Source organism: Carettochelys insculpta, chromosome 1, assembly GCF_033958435.1.
Source record: "Carettochelys insculpta isolate YL-2023 chromosome 1, ASM3395843v1, whole genome shotgun sequence".
NCBI lineage: Eukaryota > Metazoa > Chordata > Testudines > Carettochelyidae > Carettochelys > Carettochelys insculpta.
The window spans coordinates 163,491,739-163,516,747 of NC_134137.1; the positions used below are offsets into that span (position 1 = coordinate 163,491,739).

The 25,009-nt window shown below is 46.5% G+C and overlaps 1 protein-coding gene across 11 annotated transcripts in view; it reads right to left on the reverse strand.

Moving 5' to 3' along the window:
• Positions 1 to 25,009, reverse strand: part of DMD (dystrophin) — a 2,199,436-nt gene that overhangs the window by 1,771,027 nt on the left and 403,400 nt on the right. For all 11 annotated transcript variants that reach the window (XM_074994601.1, XM_074994607.1, XM_074994584.1 and 8 more), the window contains exon 2: positions 20,614 to 20,675. In XM_074994601.1, the coding sequence (XP_074850702.1) occupies positions 20,614 to 20,675 (62 nt within the window). The remainder of the gene's footprint in view (positions 1 to 20,613; positions 20,676 to 25,009) is intronic.

Genomic DNA, 25,009 nt, shown 5'->3' on the forward strand with positions numbered 1-25,009 from the left:
CCTGCTGAATGCTCCCCAAAAAGTCCTCCATGCCCTGACAATAGAGTGGTGCTCACAACAATTTGGGGACCACTGCCCTAGGAATTACTGCAGTGCTACTGCTGCTCTCAATTTCCTGGATTTATATAACATCCATATATCTGTATCCTGTAACCTGATAGCTTTCCTGTAAACTTTCTAGAGAGAGTCAAACCAAGAAATTTTGGATATGCACGTCTGTTTTGAAGTCCTATAATTTTCCACATTTCAGTGATTACTACCAATTTTTGCAGAATCTCCGATTTTATTAGAGTTTCTAGGTTGTAGCATATTTTAAAATGTATTTATGTTTTAAATGCAACTTCATATAATAAGCTTCACAATAAATAGAAACAAAATGTTACTCAGCTGGAACTAGAACCTACCATTATAACGAGGAAATAGTTCCATAAACTCACATAAGCAGTTTTTAATGGAAAGGTAGTTGGTGTTTAATGAAAAACTTTTTCTCTATTAATCATTAAACAAAAATGCATCAATATAATAAAAGGAAGAGATTTATTTTAAACCATTCACTACATCCCACGTCAGCACAACCAAATGCCATCTTATTGTTAAGCCACAAATATAGCACCAAACCGGCACAAAATTTAGAAAAAGTGAATGTTTGTCTTAGGAAATTTAGCCAAGGTTAAGGTTTTAGTTAATTTTTAGTAATTTTAGCTAAAATAATGGATATGTCATAGGTAATAAAGTCATATCGCATGACCTGTCCATGATTTGTACTACAGATACCTGTAATTAAATCTTAGGTTTGGGGCAGGGGGGGCACTTATTTCGATGATGCTTCTAGGGGGAGGGTGGACACTGTTGCTGTGAGTGGCAACTGATTCAGGACCCTCAGGATGCTGATGATGATGGGAGTGGGGGTTGGACACTGCTACTGCTCCCACACTGTTGCTCCCTGGCAGCACCCAGGACCAGCTGCCTGGGGCCACCCGAGCAGCAGCTGGTGCAGCTTACCCCAGGATTACCTGAGCAGCCCTGTTCAGATAGCTGCTCTGCAGAAGTCACGGAGGTCCTGGAAAGTCACAGTCCTTTATTTCTATGACCTCTGTGAAAAACTTACAGTTTTAGTTATGGTTACATCTAAGCATGATGTGAAATAAAGACTTTAGGGCAGGAGGAAAAAACACACTCAGATACAACACAATATGCTTTGAGGAGAAAGTCCTTAATACCCTCAAAATTACCTTCATCAAAAAGACACTCAGCCAGAAAAGCATATTAGCTGTGTCTACACGTGCACGCTACTTCGAAGTAGCGGCACTAACTTCGAAATAGCGCCCGTCGCGGCTACACGCGTCGGGCGCTATTTCGAAGTTAACTTCGACGTTAGGCGGCGAGACGTCGAAGTCGCTAACCCCATGAGGAGATAGGAATAGCGCCCTACTTCGACGTTGAACGTCGAAGTAGGGACAGTGTAGATGATCCGCGTCCCGCAACGTCGAAATTGACGGGTCCTCCATGGCGGCCATCAGCTGGGGGGTTGAAAGACGCTCTCTCCAGCCCCTCAGCTCACTGGTGGCCGCGTGGAGCGGCCCCTTAAAGGTCCCCTCCCCCGCCTTGACTCTGCAGGAAGCTGAGGGAACGTGCAGGCTCCAACCTGCACACGTGGGCAGCCTGCAGAGCCCTCAGCCCACCACAGAGCGGGGATGGCGAGCCAGGAGCCCCCCCAGCGCCCCCAGGGGACCCCCCCCAAGGGGAGCCAGGGCAGCCAGCCCAGCCAGAGGGCCACCCAGTCTGGGAAGCGGCAGCGGGGCCCCTCCTGGATGGAGGCCGAGCTGCGGGACCTGCTGGGGCTCTGGAGTGAGGAGGAGGTGCTCCAGGTAATGGGGAGCAAAAGGCAGAACGCGGATGCGTTCGCTCGGCTGGCCGACGGCCTGGCTGCCCGGGGTCACCCTGCCCGCACTCCGGACCATGTCCGGAGTAAGGTGAAGGAGCTGCGGCAGGGTTATGCCCGGGCCCGGGATGCGGCCAGCCGATCTGGGGCCGCCCCCGTCACTTGCCCCTTTTAAAGGGAGCTCAGGGACATCCTGGGCTCCCGGCACACCTCCTCCCCTCCGGCCACCCTTGACACCTCAGCTGACGAGCCCCAGCAGGCCCTGCAGCCGGAGTCCGACCCGGAGGCAAGCCCCGCACCCCAGGGGCCCCCCCCGGAGGCCATCCCCGGGACATCGCGGCAGGAGGAGGAGGAGGGGGGCTCCTCCTCTGCAGAATCCAGCCTGCAGATCCTCCTCCTGCCATCCCGGAGCAGCAGCAGGGCCTCCGACCCCCGGTGATCTCTGGACCCTGGGAGCGGACCCACAGGTAGGTACCCCTCTCTGGTGGACACCCTGGGGCTTGAGGGGCGGGGGTAACAGAGATGTGTCCAGGGCCCCCCACACGCTCACATGGCCATGGCCCCAAGGACACCAGGGCCATGGCCCTCACAGCACTGCAGCCATCAGCCCCTGCCCCCCCCGACCCTGCATGACAGTGCCATGCCCCATACCCGGGCCAGGGGGGAGCGGAACCTCGAGGGGCCCCCAGGCGGAGGGGGTCGGACACCCCACAGCAGCAGCATGTGATGGAGTGGGGGGAGTGCCAAAGGGAGACTCAGGCTACATATGAGCCACAGGAGCTGAGGAGCTCCCAGGGCCAAAGGAGGATCCTGGCGCTACAGCTGGCAGGTGACACCTCTGCCCTGAGCAAACAGGAGGGAGGAGCCGAGCTGGCTTGGAATTGGGGGGCGAGGGCGGAGGCCACAGGTAGAGGCTAGGGGAAGGGAGAGCTGGTAGGCAGCCAGCCAGAGGAGGGGGAAAGCTGCATCCCAGAGGGGCACCCCTTGGGGTCTTGTCCCCACTACGGGTTAGAAGGACTGTCTCTTCCAACAGCTGGTGCTGTCACTCCTGCCAGAAACTGGCCATCTGTGGCCTAAGAAACCTCTCCTGCTCTCAGACCCTGCGGGGTGAAGTGAGAGTCGCTCCCACCAGGGGACGGGCTGCAGGGCAGGGGGACCCCTGAACCCCATCCATCACAGCAGCATCTCCCGGGGACGGGGATGGGGAACCTGCAGCACAGGGCGGGGGGGACAAAGGCCACGGCTCGGGGCCCACACTAACGCCTGTCTCCATTCTTCTTTCCCCTCTCCTCTCCTGTGTCCTGCACCTGCACCTGCACCTGCACCATCCGAAGGACCGGAAGAGAGCGCCGGCGAGGCCTCGGTTGTCCCGGAGAGCCCTCCAGGACCCTCGCTCCAGGGCAGCCCCTCGGCCGAGGACCGACCGGCCCCGCGGAGGCCAAGACGGCGGACCCCGCACCTACTACCGGCGGCGGCAACGGACCCCCAGCTGCTGGCCATCCTCCGCCGGCAGCTGGAGGTGTCGGAGCAGCACCTCCAGCTGCAGGAGCGGGCGCTGGCCTGGCGCCAGGAGGCATGGGGGGCCTATATGCAGACATTCAACCGGCTGGTTGATTACCTGGCCCCCCATGCCGCGCCGGCCGAGCCATCGCCCGCCCTGCCCGCTCCTGCAGCCCCACCACCAGCTGCTCCAGCCGTCACCGGGCCGTCCGCCGTCGCCCCACCACCCACCCGCGAGGGCCACAGCGCCGAGGGACCCCTGGAGCCCCCTGAGACTCGCCGGCGCCAGTACCTTCCTGTCCAGCCTGCTCCCACCCAGCCGCGGACCAGACTGCAGGCACGGTGGGGCTCCCGGCCGGGCACGCCCAGTGCAGGGCTCTAGGGGTGAGGGGCCCGGGACATGGCCCCCCCCCCTTGTTGTATATAGTTTGAATGATTGTTTTTGGTGCCCCCGTTTGCCCCGTCCCCCCCATGTAAATAGTTCTCCCCGTTCTCCTCCCTGCTTTTCTTTTTTGTTGATGGCGCACACTTCTTTGCTTTGTTGTTGTATATTGTTTTATTTGTGCACATCTTGCTTTTGTTGAACGTTTGTCCCTCCTTTTTGGTTTCTGTTTCACATATTTATTTATTTACAAAAAAAAAAAAGTTTCGTAAACAGGAAAAAAAAGTTTACATTCACCCACACGTTCGTGCTGTCATTTGTCCAGGACAAGTGGGAGGGGGGGACAGTGGGGTGCTCCATGGTGTGAGCGTTGGGGCAGGAGTGTGGGGGAGGAAGGGGCGGGCAGTAGGGGGCCTGGGCAGAGTTCACCCCGCGGCCTGTTGGTCGAAGTGGGCCCGCAGGGCCTCCCAGACCCGGGTCCCCTCTGGGTCCACCTGCCGACTGGGGGCAGCAGGTGGCTGCACGTGTGCCCTGCCGGCCTCCGCGGCCCAGCCCTGCAGAAAGGTCTCCCCCTTGCTCTCCACGAGGTTGTGCAGGGCGCAGCAGGCACCCACAATCTGGGGGATGTTGTTGGGGCCCGCATCCAGGCGGGTCAGGAGACATCGCCATCGTCCCTTGAGGCGGCCAAATGAGCGCTCCACCACCTGGCGCGCATGGTTCAGGCGCTCGTTGAAGCGCTCCTGGCTAGCGGAGAGATGGCCCGTGTAGGGGTGCATGAGCCACGGCCGGAGGGGGTATGCCGCATCTGCGATGACGCAGAAGGGCATGGTGGTGTCCCCCAGAGGGATCTCCCACTGGGGGATGTAGGTCCCCGCCTCCAGCCGGCGGCACAGGCCCGAGTTCCGGAAAACCCGGGCTTCATGGGTGCTGCCAGCCCAGCCCACGTAAATGTCCTGGAAACGTCCCTGGCTGTCCACCAAGGCCTGCAGGACGACAGAATGGTAGCCCTTCCGATTGAGGTATCGTCCTCCACTGTGATGCGGGGCGCGGATGGGGATGTGAGTCCCATCCAGAGCCCCGAAGCAGTTGGGGAAGCCCAGGGTGGCAAAGGCGGCGACAGTGGCATGTGGGTCCCCCAGCCTCACGAGCCTGTGCAGGAGCATGGCGTTGATGGCATGCACAACCTGCAGAGAAAGCACATGGGACAGCCCCAATGAGGGGTGAGCAGGGTGTGCGTGGCCCTGCCCTGCCCTGCCCTGGCCCCCCTGGCCTGCCCTGCCGTGGCCCCCCTGCCCTGCCCTGCCCTGCCCTGGCCCCCCTGGCCTGCCCTGCCCTGGCCCCCCTGCCCTGCCCTCCCCCCATGGGTTCTCTTACCTCCATGAAGACAGCCCCGACGGTGGCCTTTCCCACACCAAACTGCTGCCCCACAGATCGGTAGCTGTCCGGAGTGGCCAGCTTCCAGACAGCGATGCCGACCCGTTTCTCTACAGGGAGGGCACGCCGCATGACAGTGTCCCGGTGCCTGAGTGCGGGGGTGAGCCACTGGCACAGCTCCAGGAATGTCTGGCGGGTCATCCTGAAGTTCCTGAGCCAGTGGTCGTCGTCCCACTCCCCAAGCACCAGCCGCTCCCACCAGTCGGTGCTGGTGGGGTAGCTCCACAGCCGCCGGCGTGTGAGGCGGGGGGTGGAGCGGGGTGCTGCAGGGGTAGGGGTTGAGCCCTGCTGCCCTGGGGGCATCTCCTCCCCTGGGGCAAGAAGGTAGTCAGCTGCCTCCCACATGGCATGAGCCAGGGCAAGCCCTGCTCCTGCCGGGAGGGCTGGGTGGACCTCTAGCTGCTGCTGCTGCTGCTGGGGGTCCATGACTGCGGCGCCCGGGGTCTGTGTGCCTATGGCTCCTCAGACCACGTGCTGTGCAGGCTGAGTGTATGTGGGAGGGGCCCTTTAAGGGAGCGGCTAGCTGTTGCCCCGGAAGTGCTAGTCCGCCCGTTGACCCTGTCTGCAGCTGTGCCTGTCATCCCTATTTCGATGTGTGCTACTTTGACGTGTAGACGTTCCCTCGCTGTGCCTATTTCGATGTTGGGCTGAGCAACGTCGAAGTTGAACATCGACGTTGCCGGCCCTGGAGGACGTGTAGACGTTATTCATCGAAATAGCCTATTTCGATGTCGCAACATCGAAATAAGCTATTTCGATGTAGGCTTCACGTGTAGACGTAGCCATTGTGTCACAGAACAGGACACCCACATACCCTGTGGGGACTTGCTTCAATACAGAAAGAAAATTTCTTCCAACAGCACATTTCTTCAGCATATTTCTTCCTGCCACCCCACACAGAAACTTGGACAGGGTATCATCAAACAGCTACAGCTTACACTGAATGGGGAGTCCAACCTGCAAGAGATATGTCCTGAACGTCCACTTTTCAGTTCAACCAACCCCCAAGCTCATGATCTGAAGCAACTCCATACAGACCAGCACACACCAACTTAAAGCAGGACCAGACCCTGCCAGAATAACTGATGCAAAGCCTGCAGACATATCTCCACTGCTACAATGATCAATGATGCCCACAATACACATCTTAAGATTCATGGATCCTACATGTAGCGACCAAAATATCTAGTTGTAGCCAGACAGAATCCCCCTGCTCTATTCCATCTTGCCCCTTTTAGGTGCCTCTGAGCACAAAGCACAAAGAAACAGCACAGTCTTAGAATGTTTGAAAGCACAGATGCGCTTATCTCAAGCCCAGTCTTTTGATGCTTCAAACACAGATGTGCTGTCTCAGCATGACCCTGGACTGAAGAATACAGATAAGGGGGCTGACAGGCTAACTGTTGACCACCAGGCCTAAAACTGCCCTCGGCTGGTATTGATAACTGAAACACCCACACTTCGTCCCAGAAGAGGAACCTCCCACCCATGAGAAAAGAATGTCCTGTCTTGATGATTTAGTTATCTCTATCTTACAAGTGTAAATTAAGTTGCAACTCCCTTGTAAGAACTGGCGTCACAAAGATGAACCAGTACAATCGGTATCTTTAGATAAGGAAGAGTGTACGTGACCCAAGGGGTATAAAGAAGGGCCTGGCAGCTCACTCTAACTAAGCTCCAGTTACCTATACCTGCCGGTCAGGTAAGATCTTTCCCCCCCGAGGTCCCAGGAAATGCCCTCCTCGTATTGTTCTTCCCGAGGGATTCGGTGAACGACGTTGGCTATGCTGGAGTCGAAGGACACAGAGGTGAGAATTATACCTGCAGTGTACTTTTGTGCACATTTAATAGTAAGAGCTCTTTAGGCTGAGGCGTCTGGTCCTCAAATGGGTAACTTTTCACTTGTAATCTAATTGGCATGTCATATGTATCATCCTACTAGTAGTTAAGAAGATAGAGCAATAATCTTGTCACCGTTAAGATTCTTGTTTCTGCGTTTAATAAATAGCAACCATTTAAGCCTTCAGCCTGACTCCTTCCAGTTACTGTAACTCGGCCGAACACAAACAGAGAACCTTAGCCGTTTGGCTATATCAGCCTGGTCAGTGGTAAGGTGCAGTAAAAGCTGAGCGCTGAGTCGTGTTGCCTTCATGGGACAGATTCCTGGGGCACGCGTCAGCCTCTCTGGCTGCCCTCTGTGAAGGGACAGTCTGTCCTAGCAGTTAAAGACTCGGGTGGAATAAGCTCTCTGCACCAACATTTAGGGCATCCGTCAGCCACACCTGCTGCCCGCTGCAAAGGGTCTGCCTGTCCTAGCAGTTAAAGAGTCAGGTGGATCGTTGGGGCATCCGTCAGCCATTCTGGCTGCCCACTGCAAAGGGACTGCCGGTCCTAGCAGTTAAAGACTTGGATGTAATTAGGCTCACAGACCACTCATTACCCGGCCATCGGCGAACACTAGTGTATGTCATCCAGTACAGTACATGCCTGAAAACTACGTGAAATCAATCATTACATTCTCATATGAACTCAAACAGAAAAATGATAAAAGACAAAAGCATCCTGTCATTTGTGCATGAATATTTTTACAGCGCTATCACCCTACATCTGATTTATCAGTTGTCCTCCTCAAAGGAAACCTGTAAAAAACCTTTCAAAGACAAGCCTGGGAGCTAAAATTCGTAATTACACCAGACACTGAAAATCTTGGACAGAACAAAAGCACCACACTGGTGATTTATTACAACAATCTGTAATCCTCTAATCCCTGTTTTTGTCCTAAGACTGCAGAGGAGTTAATGGGCCACTCTGTTTTGAAAGGCTCCCTTATAATACGTTATGTGATTATGCTAAACAATATATTCTATACTGTATTTAGCTGTGGTGCTCAGAATGACATCCCAGAGCAGAAGAAGAGCTCCATGTGTGTGAAAAGCAAAGCCATCCTGTCTACAGGGTTCAGGTTGGCTCTGCTTGGCTCTGTGCTACGGGGTCCCCTGCAGTGGCCTCCTCAGCCATCCTGTGGATGGGATGATCCCCTGGTTAACCATGGTGCCCAGGAAAGCATGGTAAATTACCTTGGAGGGGGCAGGAATCTGGCATAGGGCGCCAGCAGGGCTCATCCCTCCTACTTGTGCACACTACAGCAGCAGGAGTTGGAGCTACCTGGCAACCTGTTCTGCTCCTGCCATTAGGGTGGCAAGAACAACCCTTGCTGATGGCCTGCACCAGGTCCCTTTGGTAATCCCCTGTTTGGAATGGGAGTGGGAAGAGGCAGTGTGTGGGTGTGGTCTGTGGCATGACGTTGACCCTGGGCCCCAGGCATTACACCTGGAACTCTGGAAGAGGGTTGCCCCAGGCTCTGCACCACAGGGATGCCCCTAGTGAAAAGCTATCTCTCCCACTAGCAGGAGTTGGTCTAACAAAAATACTATCTCACCCACCTTATCTTTGTCACATATAAAGAAAGTCCTGCCACTGAATCATAGGCAAGTGATGTTTTACTTTAATATTGTAAGGTCTGGAAAAGGTATTGTAGAAAAGCTGATGCTACCCTGAGCGGTGTGATAGTATGTAGTATTTCCCACCACAGTACGGCTACGTCTACACGTGAAGCCTACATCGAAGTAGCCTATTTCGATGAATAACGTCTACACGTCCTCCAGGGCTGGCAACGTCGATGTTCAACATCGACGTTGCACAGCACCACATCAAAATAGGCGCAGCGAGGGAACGTCTACACGCCACAGTAGCACACATCGAAATAAGGGTGCCAGGCACAGCTGCAGACAGGGTCACAGGGCAGACTCAACAGCCAGCCGCTCCCTTAAAGGGCCCCTCCCAGACACACTTGCACTAAACAGCACAAGATACACAGAGCCGACAACGAGTTGCAGACCCTGTGCATGCAGCATGAATCCCCCGCTGCAGCAGCAGCAGCCAGAAGCCCTGGGCTAAGGGCTGCTGCACACGGTGACCATAGAGCCCCGCACGGGCTGGAGAGACAGCGTCTCTCAACCCCCCAGCTGATGGCTGCCATGGAGGACCCCACAATTTCGACGTTGCGGGATGCGGATCGTCTACACGGTCCCTGAACGTCGAAGTAGGGCGCTATTCCGATCCCCTCATGAGGTTAGCGATTTCGACGTCTCGCCGCCTAATGTCGAAGTTAACTTCGAAATAGCGCCCGACGCGTGTAGCCACGACGGGCGCTATTTCGAAGTTAATGCCGCTACTTCGAAGTAGCATGCACGTGTAGACACAGCTTACATGTAAGCACTCAAATATGAATTTAGCAGAGTTTTGCTTTTGGCTCTTTTGGTAACAAGTGTATCTATTTACATAGAATTGGGATCCCCAGGACAATACAAACTCTGCATATGTTTACAAATTTGAAACCTAGACATGCACTGAGACCATTAATGTAATGATATATTTAACTTGTTCCTTTTTTTTTTTTTCCTCACAAGTTACTTACATACATTGCAACTAAGGAAAGGGTATGTATTCAGTGTTCATTAGATGAATCTACTGACTTAAAATAAGAGCAGTGAAGATCTAAGAGACCTTGAAAATTGTCCGGAACTGAGAGAGAAGAGGAGAAAAGAGCTAAATGGATCTCATTTATTGTTTTTTCCATCTCCCTGAAAGAGATTAGAACTGGAAGGCCAGTATCCACTATAGCTAACAGTATTGCTTACCTTGCTTGTTATGTTTAAAGCATCTAAATGGTACTCTAAATTATACTCATTGTTAAATGTTTATTCTGCAAAGAGTAGACTGAAGCAACCATGCTAGTGAACGACACATCTTATAAAAATATTTCATATAATAAAAATTAAAAAAAATTGAAGCAAGAATCTTAACTTCTCTAAGGGTTAGGTTTGTACATAATGAGAAAAACAGATAAAGCCTATGAGCATCCGACAATGAGAATTACATTTATGGGTTCACACAGAAACTTGTGCAATGATTTCCCTGAACATTTGTTGAAAAAGAGTAGGTGGCAGCAGTGGAAAAAAAAATGTAAACCTTGAATTTAAACAAACTATTTCACACTACTCTACATATGAATAGAGGCAAATAAAATGTACTAAAAGATATCAATATGGATTTCCGGGAAGTTTTGGGTGGCTAGATGGTCCCCTGCCCTTGGGGAGGGAGGGAGAATGGATCCCTCTCCTGGTACAGTATCTGAAGGGACCACTGAGTATTCCACTCTCACTCTACTTTCAGGGGTTTTTCATGCCTCCACAGAGGTTGGGAGACGCAAAAGTAGGCAGAGCCACATGTCCATTTTCTCCATCAGCCAGCTAGAAGTGCTGACAAGGGAGTAAAGTACATCTTTGCAATAGAGTCTATTGGTGATCACCCAGTAAGGAGGAAGACAGGGCTATGAAAAAAAGTAAAAGTAACTGGCTTCTCTTAACACCTAGGCTATGGATAGATTACAGCGATCTGTTGACAGAAGGTTTGTTGGAAGATATCTTCTGACAAACTTCTGTCAATAGCTCAAGGCCAGACTGCAAAGCAGATTGTACTTTTGATCCACTCTGTCGACAGAGAGCAGCCGGACTGCCCCGCTGCTCTCTTGACAAAACAGATGACCAAAACAACAAAGCAGACAGGGCTGCCCATGTCTGAGAAGCTCTGTCTGCCAACAGAAGGCCCCCCAGAATATGCAGACCAGCCATCTGGTGACAAACCTCTGTACACAGAGCATGGGGAGCAGCATACAGCTGTCAACAAAAGTGCGGCATTGTGCCAACTTACTGTCCACAGAATGCCTGGGAATCTGGACCTCCATGGGTTTTCTTGACAAAACACCAGTTTTGTTGACAAATCTCTAGTGTAGATTATAGCCCTAATGTCTATCTCCTGGGGCCTCTCACCCAGGGAGGGGAACTAGGAGAGAGTTGTGACTGTTGCTGGGAAGAAGATGCCTTATGGGAAAGCAATGTGGGACTCCCTGCCAGAGGACACTGTGAAGGCTAGGACTATAACAGGACTTAAAAAAGAGCTAGATAAATTCATGGAGGTTAGGTCTATCAATGGCTATTAGCCAGGATGGGTAAGGAATGCTGTCCCTAGCCTCTGCTTGTCAGAAGCTGGAAATGGATGGCAAGAGAGAGATTGTTACTGTTCAGTTGACTCCCTCTGAGACACCTGGCATCAGCCACTGTCAGCAGAGAGGTCTAGATGGACCTTTGGTCTGATCCAGTACAGTAAACCATCAATTTAACAGACCCTGATATAACAGACTTCAGAAATAATGGATGCTGTCTGCCAGCCCCTACCCCCCGCCCCCTACAAATAAATGCCAGAGACTCACCAGAGCCATCACTGGGGCTGGGGGAGCTGCCAAAGAGGCTGGGGCCACCAGGGCTGGAGGGGTCACTGCAGTGATTGGGGCCACTAGGGCTAGAGGAGGCAGCGGGAGGCGGGGAGGCTGTGGTGGGGTACAGGAGCTCTCCTCCTCCAGCCCCGTGTGTGTGGAACATGTCAGCACCCAGCTGCTGCTGTCTGTAATGGTGCTGAGCAGCGGCCATGGTGCTGGAGGCTGCAGCCCACTGGCAGGCTGAGGGAGGCCGTGCTCTACCTTCAAGCAGGCAGCTCGCAGCCAGGGGCTAGAGGAGGTGCAGCACTGAGAGCTGCAGGAGGTGGAAGGAGCCAAGCCAGCATTCCGCTCCTCTCCTGGTAACTGGGAGAGGGAGATGGAGGTGTGAGGGCAAGAATGGGGCAGGAGGTGGGAGGGGAACGAGGGGCAGAGGACAGGAGTGAGCGATGGGCTGGGAAGGTCTGTGCATCATCATATGGTACAACCATTTGGCTATAATGGACTTTCGGCATTAACAGACACTCCTTCTCCCCTTTAGTCCATTAAATCGAGGCTTTACTACATGGCTGTTCTCATGTTCTTATGTAAAACAGGACCACTGAACACAACTCCAAAGTGTCAGATAAGCATCTGTCTTGTGTAACCAGCCACGTGTTGGGGCATGACACAAACTGACTGCTTGGAAGACTGAGCCTATTCTTTTCAATTAAGACCCAGTCCTGCCCCTCCCCCATGCTTCTATTCATGTCTTTCAGTCACAACCAGAAATATTTTGTTGATTCTATGTTTTCCAGTAAAAACATAGAGCGCTACTGCATCCAAAAACACTTTTAACTGAGTGCGTTACACCAGGGAAGTCATGTGCTGTATGCCCCAAATGTTAGCATGATTTCAGAAGGAGTACCTACTCAAGCAGTATTTTTTGTCATATCCCACTGAATGAAGACTGTTCTGAATCCCTGATGTTCCCTGGTTTTGTAATAAGAGCAATGGAATTAAATCTGCATTTTAATCCATGGCAGCATCCAAGCTTGAATAAAGCTTGATGTGAAATCAAGGCAGGGTTAAGAATCAGGCCAATATTTCCCTTTTGCCACAAGACTGTGTAGAATTTTTATGCTTTTAAAATGTGCTGAAAATAAGCCTTCTTTTCTACATATCATTCTGAAATATAATAGAACATTTTCTGGTAACTGCTCTGCTAATCTCCTAGATCAACATTTTCATATTTACGAACTTAATGAGAATAACTTTCCATATTATATGAAAGCCACAGAGCAAAAATGATTGGGCTTTAGTCACAAAAGTGAGCAACTACATGGTAGTTGAGAGTGTATAGCCGGCAAAACGGTCCCTTTTGGCGAATATGCAAATCTGTACTTAATTCAAGTGTAATAGGTTCTAATTGGTCTTTGTACCTTTTTTTGTACAAAGTGCAACAAAATGGATTCATCTATTTAGTACCTCACCTTTCAAGCAATCTGTGAAGATTTAAAAAATGTTAACATAAGGTAGAAATACCATATTTATGACATTTTTATTTTACAATAAATTTTCATAAACTATCTAACGTGTCCTAACTTACACTTGTTTTAATTCAATGTCAAAAGAGATGAAAAATTAATAAGACATTCTCTGCTTTGTAAGAATACATCTTGCTGAATTTTACAAAAGTAAAGAATTTATCAGCATAAAGAGATAATTAAATATTATCTAGTGTTAAGCCAAATCTTTTTTTTTCTTCCCACAGACGAAATTGCAAAGCTGAAGTACACCTACCATATAGCAACATTCTGTTTCTATATATTTACACTTATTCTATTTTACCCACAGTTTCCCTTGTTACTGAAATTACAGTACCACTGAACAGGAAATCCACAATGTGACAATTCAAACAAATCTCATTCATGTCAGCAATGACTAAAAGGTGATACGCCTACTCTGACCATAGTGCTGACTGTTTTATGGCCTTAATAACATGAAGCCAATTTCTAAGGGACAACTGTCAACATCACCAAAATAACAACCATAATTGCATGACAGTTACCTCCAAGTGGGGTTTTTGTTTGTTTGTTTTTGTTTGTTTTGGTTGGTTGATTCGTTTGTATTACAGTCTTTTAGGCACAACAGGTCTAATTCTGAACTCCTAAAAGGGCACAGTGAAGTTCAGGACATTCTTGAATTACTTCAGAGGCAATTCAATTGGATCCTAAGCCCCTGACTGACATCATCATACCATCTTGTATAAGCCACTAAAGATCCTAGTTTTGATTATTACGAAGTAATTTTAAAAATAAAAACTGCATATATTATTGTCATTCGTGCGAGCCATCCAGTCACTGTTCAAACCATGAACATCATTGTATCTTGTTCTCCAAAATCTGTGAGTGCTATCCCACTCGTTTGGGTCTTATCACCTCTTTGGTTTAGTCATGAAAATGCATTGTAAACTCTTGAGGACAAGACTGTCTCTTTACCACATCTTTGTTTTCATATTGTCTGCAACATTTGGACCATACTACTGAATGAGGGTTCTGAATTTTGAGGTAAAAGTCACTAACACAACTAAGAAATTGTTACATTTCAGAATATTTTCCTCCATTTCACAATTGCCTTTTTTCAAATTTAATTTTTTCTGTAACAATACTTAGTTTTTCTCCATTTTTTCAATTATCCTGTAAAATGATTTTTGTTCTTTTGCTCTATCACTTTTTCTAGCCCTCATCTTTGTCATTTTTCAAAGACAACAAAAAATGTGTGTGTGTATGTTGGGGGGGAACACAGGCCACTTTTACACTACAGAGGTCTTTCAAAAGATGATCTTCTGGAAGAAATCTTACGGAAGATCTTCTTTCAAAAGAGTACATCCACACACAAAAAGTGGATAGTAAGGCTTCTCTGTAACTCTGAATTCTAAATGTTTGTCTAGCTCTAGCATGACCGCTTCAGTCAATTTAAATTCTGTGCACTCAAAAATGCCTAAAAATAAAGAAAATCATCTTGCTGAAACGCAGTAGTTGAAGTTTAAAGGTTGAAAACTCATCAACAAATTAGTGTTTTGATATGCAACCCACGATGTCACTACGGCTGGGTCTGCACAGAGCTGCTTTCCCAGCAGCTCCATGCTAATGAAAAGCTTTGCAACTGCAAATGGCTGCTCATTAGCTTGGTCGTATGGCTCATTAGCATAGCCAAGCGAGAGCTTGCTCTCAGCAGAGGGGGGTGCTGGCAGTAAAGAGGCTGTGTGGATGTGCCCCTGCCAGCAAAAAGTCCCTCTGTCACCTATATGCCCTCCCCCCCACACACACACATTCAAGCAAAAGAGGCTGGCAACAGAGGGGCTTTTTGCCAGCACAGGCACGTCCACACCACCTCTTTACTGCCGGCACCCTCCTCTATCCAGAGCAAGCTCTCACAGGGCTATGCTAATGAATTGCAGGACCATGCTAATGAGCACCCATTTGCAATTGTGAGGCTGCTCATTAGCCTGGATCTGCTAGGAGAGCGGCTCAGTGTAGACATAGCCTACGTTGAGCAGCAATTGAGAATCTAAAATTAGTCATCAGAACATGACATACAATTAAAACTGATAAAACTTGTGAAACTTAGCTATTTGCTTTGTCTTTCATTGTGCTTCTTTTTATCACTGACATTAGGTATGTACTTGCTTATTTTGAAAACCCCTTCCATCATGAAAGAATGAAATTATTTTTTTCTCAACACCTGGTGAATGCTCGTTAAGTTCTGCTGCCCTACGTGAATAGATTGATTTCCTGGATTTTTTTTTTCCTGTGCTTGGAGTGTCTAGATAAGATTGCAAAATTAGCTGCAATTTGTAAGTGCCTTATTGTTTTTATTGTATAATTAGATAGAAATTCAGACAGCAATGAAATTTTCTACTATGAAGTGTATTACACATTTCATTAGTAAAACTATTTAAACACTGACATCACCCAAGCTCCTATAAAATGCTCTGTAGACATAATTAAGCACTATAGTTACATCCAAGCTGTTTACTACAAAGATATATACTGCACCTATAAATATCCTCTTTATTACAGAGCCTGTGTTGGAAAAAAACACAATTTATTGTTTACAGTTTAGAAAAAAAATCAGATTTCAAAAACAGCCATCCTGCATAGGACCAATATATTGCCTGTAACAATTCCAATTTATCTGAATTATACATTATTTATAAAGAACTTTATAAATTTATAACTTTTTAAAAGTACATTTATAAAATGCACCTGTGCTGCAGTTATGCTCAGAAAAAAGAACCTCATATTACAAATTAGCCTCTTCAGAAAATATACACAGATAAACTCTTTTCTATAATTTAAATGAAACAATATTTAAAAGGGGAATATGCTCCACATTTTTAAAGCATAGAGGGCTCAAATCTTGTGTCAGTTACATGACTGTAACTGCTAGGTCAACTATCTCATGATTGACCATACAAAGATAGGTTGTCTGGTAGTTAGATTTATGAGAATACTGGACTTGACATAACCACAGCTATTTTGTGTTTTCAGCCACCATTACCAGAAAGTGTTTATCCAGGAATAATTGGGCTCTGACTAAGTAGACAAAACAGCTGCACAGATGAAATGTTGCTAATAAGGATAGATAAAGTGACACATTCATGAGAATGGGAGGGAGTATGCATAGATGACCTTGGATACGGGAGAAGAGGACTATGAGTTCCTGGCTGGGAGTTAATTTGCTGAAAACTAAAATTATGACTTATTTGCAGATACCATGGGTATTGTTGACACATTAAGGGTTACTATGAATTATATCCTTTGTTTTGAACAAACTATAAAGAAATAAGTGAGTATAATCAGTTGGAAGAAGTTTGGAGAGAGAGGCAGAAAGACAGAGACAGGGATTTCAACAAGCTCGGAGACTGACATCCAATTCTCCTGTGCCTAGAAGGAAGGCTGTCTGCCGAAAAGCTGCTGATGATCAGTCAACAGCACTTCACACTTGGGGTAACTATATCTGGGATGCTCTAGGCTACTACCATTTTACAAGTGCTTTGCACTCAATAAAAATGATTTCTGAGTAAGAACACTCCTGTGTGTACCAATCAGTTATTGTACAGAAGTGCTTATTTATGTCCTGAAACCTCCTGGACAAGATAAACTAGGTATCAGTTTCAGGTTCAGAAAACCTTGGATAATAGTTAGAACTTGGAACTGAGATTCAGGCTTTCTCAGTCCTAGTCTCATTTTCTGATGTTACTTTCATTTTACATTGTATCTCAGTGCCCTACCCTGGGTTCTCAGGGTCCATGGCCTCTTGTGGATATTAGATGGTGGCTCCTTCATGTACTTTGTGAATTCCAACCCCTCCCCCCCAAATCCCAGATGCCTGTCCCTTTTGCCACTTGAGGGAGACCAGATGCAAATATACTTTAAATATACTCTGAATGCACCTGGCTGTAAATTTTAATCCAGCTCCTCCTATATATCCCTTTATGTTTTTGGCTGTACTCTTCCCAAAACCTTCTCATATATGCACAATGTATCCACGGCCCCAAAAAATTGTGGGACCTCCTTGTTCACCTCCTCCGAACTATGGCCAAAGTGGCCATCTGTAAGACCAGGTAAAGGATTTTAGCTGTGACTATGGAGCCTGCTTCCAAACCTCCCTTCACAGTTACACATCCAGGCAGAGTTCTGAATGGCATCTGCTGTCTCCATGGACAGCTTTGAGGAGCCGTAGGTGCTGCTCAGGGTTCTCTGCTCACTGTCCTTTTTGATCCTTTGACTTTCACACGTGTTCTAGTTATGTTATTTGGGTTATTGGATTGTCAATCTTCCCCAAGGCTGGGGCATAGTCTTTTATTAGTGAGCAGGCTTGTGCCCACTCACTTCCCAGAATCCAACAGGACTGGGCTCTGTGGGTCTAATAGATACCTAGGCAGGCAGGAGACAGCCAATCACAGAAGGGCTTATAGGAACAGCCAGTCAAAGTGAGGGAGGCCCATATAAGAAGAGCTGTAGTACAGAGATTCATCAATCACTTGCAGGCAGAGGGCCAGAAGTACTCCAGATAAAGCAGTACTGCAGGCAAAAATCCAAAGGGTCAGACCCACTGACCCAACGGGGAGGTAAGGCAGAGGGGGCAATTGCTCTGCCCCCTTTAAAGTGCCATGGCAGCACGGATCTGCCGCTCCAAGCAGCTATGAGGGAGGTAGGGAAGGAAAGAGTTGGGACCTAGCACCACAGTGGCGTTAAGGGATGATTGTCATGAAAAGGATGCCATGGTGTTGGGAGATACATGAGACTTGAGCCTCTGGAACAGAAGTGATGATGGTGAGATACCACCAAAATGCACTGATGTATGGAGATGACCCCCAGGACAGCTAGTAAGAAGTACCACAGAGGTGAATCAAATACCAACACACTCATCCAAGCATACTCAGTGCAACTAATAGGATTACTTATGTGAATAATTGCTCACTACTGAAAATATGATTCCATGCACTAGCTCTGAGTAATTAAATGGGATTTGCAAATGCATGTAAATTATTTTAGGGCTTGTCCACATATGGGGCACCCACGAAAATCAAGATGATTTCACTAAATGTGTGACGTTAAAGCACTTACGTTATCCTCCAAAGCGCATTAAACTGAAGTAAAGCCTGGACAATTTATATCTGAAGGAGAACATCCACCTCTAGGCAGCAGGACTTTAATGTGCTTTACTTTTGGACACTAACTTCATAGCTTTAGTTGATTCCTGTTATTTTTCCACCTGTCCCTAGGTATGCATGTGCTGAGGAGCATCTGTCTCATTGCATTCCCTTAGACGACATACACATATTTCTTTTAGCTGGAGAGAAAAGTATGAAATTGTGCAGACAAAAATAATTGAATTCTAAGTGAAAAATCCACATGACAAACATAGCAGCCTAATACTCCAAAATCACCACTAAATATACTGAAGTCACTTCCATATCCCCTGCAAAACCAAAGAATATATATGGTCATAACACGAGACAAACACCAATTTGATCATAGATGTGGCAGTCCCCATTTCTCACCATTTGGAGAAGTAAGCATGGCTCCTTTCCCTCTAACAAAGGACAAGACAGGGCTTTGTTCCTTCTCTCATTTCCCTTAATCTCAAAATGCCAGTTTCCTTTTTTCACTCCAGCAGGCTTGACAGCCTACTGTATCAACTTAATAATAATGAGGAAACCACAAAGATACTAAACAGGAGAGACACCACTTCATAAAAGTAGAATCACTTTGAAAAGGACAGCTAATTCCACTGTGTGGTCTGTTTCAGGGTATAATAGTGAGGCAAGTGGTTAACATTTTACTCAACAGATTTTTGTTTTAGCCAGAAGCCGCTGGCATATCTGTCTCTTGATGTCAGAAACAAGTGTGTCTTAAGTTGTATGAACCGTTGTTTACTTCTGTCTCTACAGAGCCAAGAGAAATAAAACTGGATCTGTAGCTAGTGTGAATCAGCATAGTTCTGCCGCCATCAAGGAAGCTATGACACTTCATGTAAGTTAGGAATTTAGCCCATAGATCAATAAGGTTCTCTACTCTTAAATCTTCTAGTATTTTGGCACTACTTCACCTTGGATAAAAATGCCAAGTACCTACTTGCAAGGCTGCATGCTACAGTATTAATCAGATAACTTTTGCCCTTCTAAAATCTCACATCTCCAGATTCTCTGTGCCAGCTGCTGTTGGGTGGGAAAAGGGACAGAAGTCTGAGAATAACATGTTCTTTGAAGCCTGTATAACTCATAGTAAAGCTGTGTGTCTTTCTGTTGCCCTCTAACTGCTAGTAGGTTTAAGAATTTATTACTGCCTCTGAGCCAAGGGGCTTGGTCTGATAACAAAGAGGTAGTAATGTTTTTAGTAAACTATTAACAGGAAACAGCTTGTACCCAGTGTTTTTCATTGGTAGATCTCAAAGCCCTTTATCATGGAGGTTCACTCTCCACATATGATACAATAACTGGGTGCCATTACAAAGTTATCAAGACACCATACTTAATACTGCCCAGAAAAGCATTAATTGCTCCTTCCTATTCTATGATCTTCATAAGGTATGAATTCCCAAACTACGGACAGACACATGCATTTCCCTTAAGTTAAACACACTTACATTAGGAGGCAGATTAAAAAAAATACTGTTTATGATAAAATATTGCATATATTCAGATTATTATGGCATGCAGCCAGCCTATGGGACCCAATATCCTAGTGTTTTAGTCCATAACAGGATGGAGATTACTTGGATGTGGCATGTATTGCAGGTGTTGAAGTGATGTTTGCTACATTCTTGATTTAAAAAAAAAATTCTAAAAAAGACCCACAAACATACTTCCTCAGGAAAGGAACTCAACTCAGCAAGTTACCTTTGCAAATAAATGACTCTTCTGTGGTATCTCGAAGGACCGAGGACATGTAAAACTGTGCTATTAGTTAGGTTCCTCTATTTCTGTTTGTTTTTGCCACCTGACACATTTATCCTAGAATATTTCATACCTGATTAATGAAATGGATTCCATTGCTTCTCAGTAAGCAAGAGGTGTGACATCACAATTTACCATGTGTTTATAATTAGTGCAGACCCTTGGCACTAATCAGCTTAACATGACAAACTCCTGAAATGATACAGAAGCTTTCTGAGCCAACTCCAGAATCAAGACTATTAATTTAAAAATTTCATACATGGTATGGAGGACCATAAAAATAGAGCGATGGCAAATCATTAAGCATGCTAGCACAAGATACCACATTAGCATTATTGCATTAACATCACCTCCAACAGAGTAACTCCACATTATGCAGATGGAGTTGAGCCACAATACTGGTTACACAGAAACTTTTCAATATTAATAGCCATATTTTTTAAAAAAGTTCAGCTCCAATTTAGGCAACAAAATTAAGGAGACATATTTTCAAAATTGCTCATCCCCAGCTGAACTCACCTTCAAACTTGGTTCAAATTGTGGGAAATGGGCTCCTTTGTACATGTATGATCAGATTTTCAAGATGGTCTTTGATTTATTTAAAAAAAAAAAAAAAAAGGAAATCCTCTTACCTTAGCAAACTGTGCATTTACCCATTTTGTGAATGTTTTCTTTTGAACATCTTCCCTTTCATCTGTAAATGAAATATAAAGCAATTTATTAGAGTTGCTGAACTTCATTACAATATCATGTAAGTTTTTGTCAAAGGAAAATGAAAAAAAACAGCTACTATTACTACAAACAGCTGTTTATAATTATGAAAAAACTATATAATATTTGATGTTGTATAATTAAAGGCCCACTCTGCACTGTGAGTAACATGAACAGGTGAACTTTCCGTTTGTGCCAACCTTGAACATCTAGAATACAGCGCTGTGGTACTCTCTGCAATACACAAACCTGTGGTTCACACTATATAGTGCAGAGTCAATGAGTCTGAATTTATCCCTAAAAACAATATTGTTTTAGAATATAAAATAGAGTGCTAGCTACATTAAAGAAAATAAATATGGCCCATCTAAATGAGGGTTGAGATGTTATTTCAATACCTGGATCATAGGACAACAATTTTTCTCTTTTTAAAAAACCATTAAATACACTTATTCAACCTCTGCCTGCTGTTCTGGACATTTGTGATTGAGAAAAAACATGGCTGTGTATCTGACTACAAGGAGGCACTTTCTAAACATATCAGCTAAGGTGACACTAGCAAGTTTTGCTGGCAAAATGTCAGTTTTGTCAACAAACCTTATGGAACATCCACACACAAAATGCATTTTCTCAACCATATCTGGACAAAACAGCACTTTTGCTGGCAGCATTCTGCCTCAAACATTTGAAGCATAACACTGGAGCCAACAGGTTCTGCCAACAAAAAAGCTGTGTGATTGCTCTGGAGGGCCTTCTCTTGACAGACAGGGCATCCAGAACAAAGGACTGCCTTGTCTGCTGAGCTTCCGGGTGTCTGTTTTGTCGAGAGAGCAACCGGGCAGTCCGACTGCTTTGTCAACAGAGCTGAGCGCTTTCTCGATTGGCTTTTGTGTGTGGCCACACTCTGTCAACAGATTTGTTGGGAAAACTCTCCTTACAGTGACTTCTGTTGATAGAGCACTGTAGTGTAACTGCAGCGTATGGCTACAGTGACATTAGCAAGTTTGCCAACAAAACTGCTCGAATGTCCACACAGAAAATGTGTTTTGACAACAGTTTGTTAACAAAACTCAGCACTTTCACCGGCAGCATTCTGTCTCTCAGCCAGAAGGCATAAAGCTGCAGTTGACAGATTCCGTTGCCAAAAAAGCTGTGTGGACGCTTTGTGTGGGTTTCTCTTGATAAACAGGGTATCCAGAACAATGGTCAGCCCTGTCTGCTGTGCTTTTGGGTGCCTGTTTTGTCGAGAGAGTGGCGGGGCAGTCTGACTGCTCCATCGACAGAGCAGAGCACTCTTCTGATTGGTTTCTGTGTGTGACCACACTCTGTTGACAGAAGTTTTGTCGGCGGATAGTTCTCTGAAAATATCCATGCAGTGTGCAATGGCAGTCAAACAGGAAGCTGGGAATCATAAAAAAGGGATAGAGAATAAGACAAAGAATACCTTATTGCTATTACATAAAACTATGTTACTCCCACATCTTGAAATACTGTGTACAGATATATGGTCACCTCATTTCAAAAAGAGATTTTGGTTCAGAAAAGGCAACTAAAATTATGAGGGGTTTGGAACAGGTCCCCTATGAAGAGAGATTTAAGAGATCAGGACTTTTCATCTTAGAAAAGAGAAGACTAAGGGGAATATGGTAGAGGTATATAATATTATGAGTGGTTTGGAAGAAGTGAACAAGGAAAAATTTACTTGTTCCTGGCTACGTCTACACGTGAAGCCTACATCGAAGTAGCTTATTTCGATGTGGCGACATCGAAATAGGCTATTTCGATGAATAACGTCTACACGTCCTCCAGGGCTGGCAACGTCGATGTTCAACATTGACGTTGCGCAGCACCACATCGAAATAGGCGCAGCGAGGGAACGTCTACACGCCACAGTAGCACACATCGAAATAAGGGTGCCAGGCACAGCTGCAGACAGGGTCACAGGGTGGACTTAACAGCCAGCCGCTCCCTCAAAGGGCCCCTCCCAGACACACTTGCACTAAACAGCACAAGATACACAGAGCCGACAACGAGTTGCAGACCCTGTGCATGCAGCATGAATCCCCCGCTGCAGCAGCAGCAGCCAGAAGCCCTGGGCTAAGGGCTGCTGCACACGGTGACCATAGAGCCCCGCACGGGCTGGAGAGACAGCGTCTCTCAACCCCCCAGCTGATGGCTGCCATGGAGGACCCCACAATTTCGACGTTGCGGGACGCGGATCGTCTACACGGTCCCTACTTCGACGTTGAACGTCGAAGTAGGGCGCTATTCCGATCCCCTCATGAGGTTAGCGACTTTGACGTCTCGCCGCCTAACGTCGAAGTTAACTTCGAAATAGCGCACGACGCGTGTAGCCGCGACGGATGCTATTTCGAAGTTAGTGCCGCTACTTCGAAGTAGCGTGCACGTGTAGACACAGCTCCTGTAATGTAAGAACTAGGGGACACCAAATAAATTAGTGGGTAGCAATTTTAAAACAAATAAAAGGAAACACTTCTTCACACAGCACACAGTCAACCTGTGGAACTCCTTGCCAAAGGAGGTTGTGAAGGCTAGGACTGTAACAGGGTTTTAAAAACAGCTAGATAAATTCATGGAGGTTAAGTTCATTAATGGCTATTAGTCAGGATGGGTAAGGAATGGTGTCCCTAGCCTCTGTCAGAAGCTGGAGATAGATGGCAGGAGAGAGATCGCTACCTGTTCAGTTCACTCCCTCTGGGGCACTTGGTATTGGCCTAGATAGACCTTGGTCTGACCCAGTATGGCTGTTCTTATGTTCTAACAGAGCGCTGTAGTATAATCACCACCATATAGGAGAACTTGCCCTACCAGTGAGAACCAACAAAAAAGAAGGAAGGGCTTTCCAGTTGAAGAGCTGTTTCCACACTCCAGAGGAGAAAATACTTGAGCCTCCTCAACTTGCCTTTCCATAAAAGGTTTCCCATTCCCCACCAGTCACAGAAGAATGTTTGTCTGGCACTGCGCTTCCATAAGTAGTATGTCTCCTCTCATCAGCACCTATTAGAAGTGAAGGTCTGCCTAGTAACTAACTATCGGGGAGAGTCTGTATGGTGTCCCTAGGAAGCACAGCATTGAGTTTGCACTCTGAGGGCAGGAGGAGGCTAAGACGGCTTGCATCCTCATGAACCTGGGCTGCTCTGGAGGCGTGAGCTGTCTAAGTTATGGCAGGTTCCTCAGGCTGCCTGAATGGATTGCAATATTTCCTGCAACCCCTAAAGCCCTTGTCCACAGTATTGCCTCTCCTAACCTTTACCCTTTCCCTTAGTTCAGGGTATGGGATTCCATGGAAGGTAGCCTTCCAGCTGTGCTTACAGGGCTCCTGCAAGGGAATCCTGCCCCAGCCAGAACAAGGGCTTTTAGGGCCCCTGCAGACTACTCTAGCTCTTTTGCCTTTGCAGAAAAGATCTGGAGAGGGTGTTGGCATCTCACCCCAGCTTCCGTCTACAAAAAATGAAGACCATAGGGAGGATAACTGAGACTGGACACATGAAGGAAAGCAGCATACAGAAGTAGAGTTTTGCTCTAGGTTAGGCAGTCACATAAGAAACAAATTAGTGGCTTCTACCTAGTATCTAATGAGTATTTGTCCATGTCACAAAACTATTACAGACAGTTCTGTAAGTAATAATATATGGGGACCTCTGTGAGCAAATAGCAGTAATATTTTAAATCAGAAGTGAAGTGCAGAGGTAGGAGTTTTTTGAGTAGTGTGTAAGTGTAACTTACACTAATTAAGGCCACAGCCAGTGCCATACCTCTCCCGCCCCTGTAAGCAGTAAAATTCACCACATTTCAAAATAAAAAATATTTTAATTTCCATATGAAATGCTAAGCAATTAATAATTTTAATGGATTTAGCTGACTCTAAAAGACATTTACAGATGAACTACATGAGGAATTCACATCATTAATAATGTATTTCAATTCTTTTTGCTTTCAATGAGACAAGACAAGGCAAAGGTTTATGACATAAGTGCATCTTTTGTTCTCCAAAGTCCTGCTTGAATAACTACCACTAAATGTGTCTTTTGACAGGAATGTTTTTCACCTATAACAATAAAGTATACTGATAAAACATGAATATGAAAAATAAATCTATTTTGTTTCTAAATTGTCAGAGTAAAAATAAATTCTGCATGTAGAACGCTGAGTCAAATGAGAGATAAAATAGATTGTGAAGCCCACTTGACATTCTCTATGAAGTTTTACATATCTTGAGTAAATACAACAATGTGAATTTATTTTAAGCAAGCAACTTCACTTCATATTTACCTCTTTACTGAATTTTTGTATAGG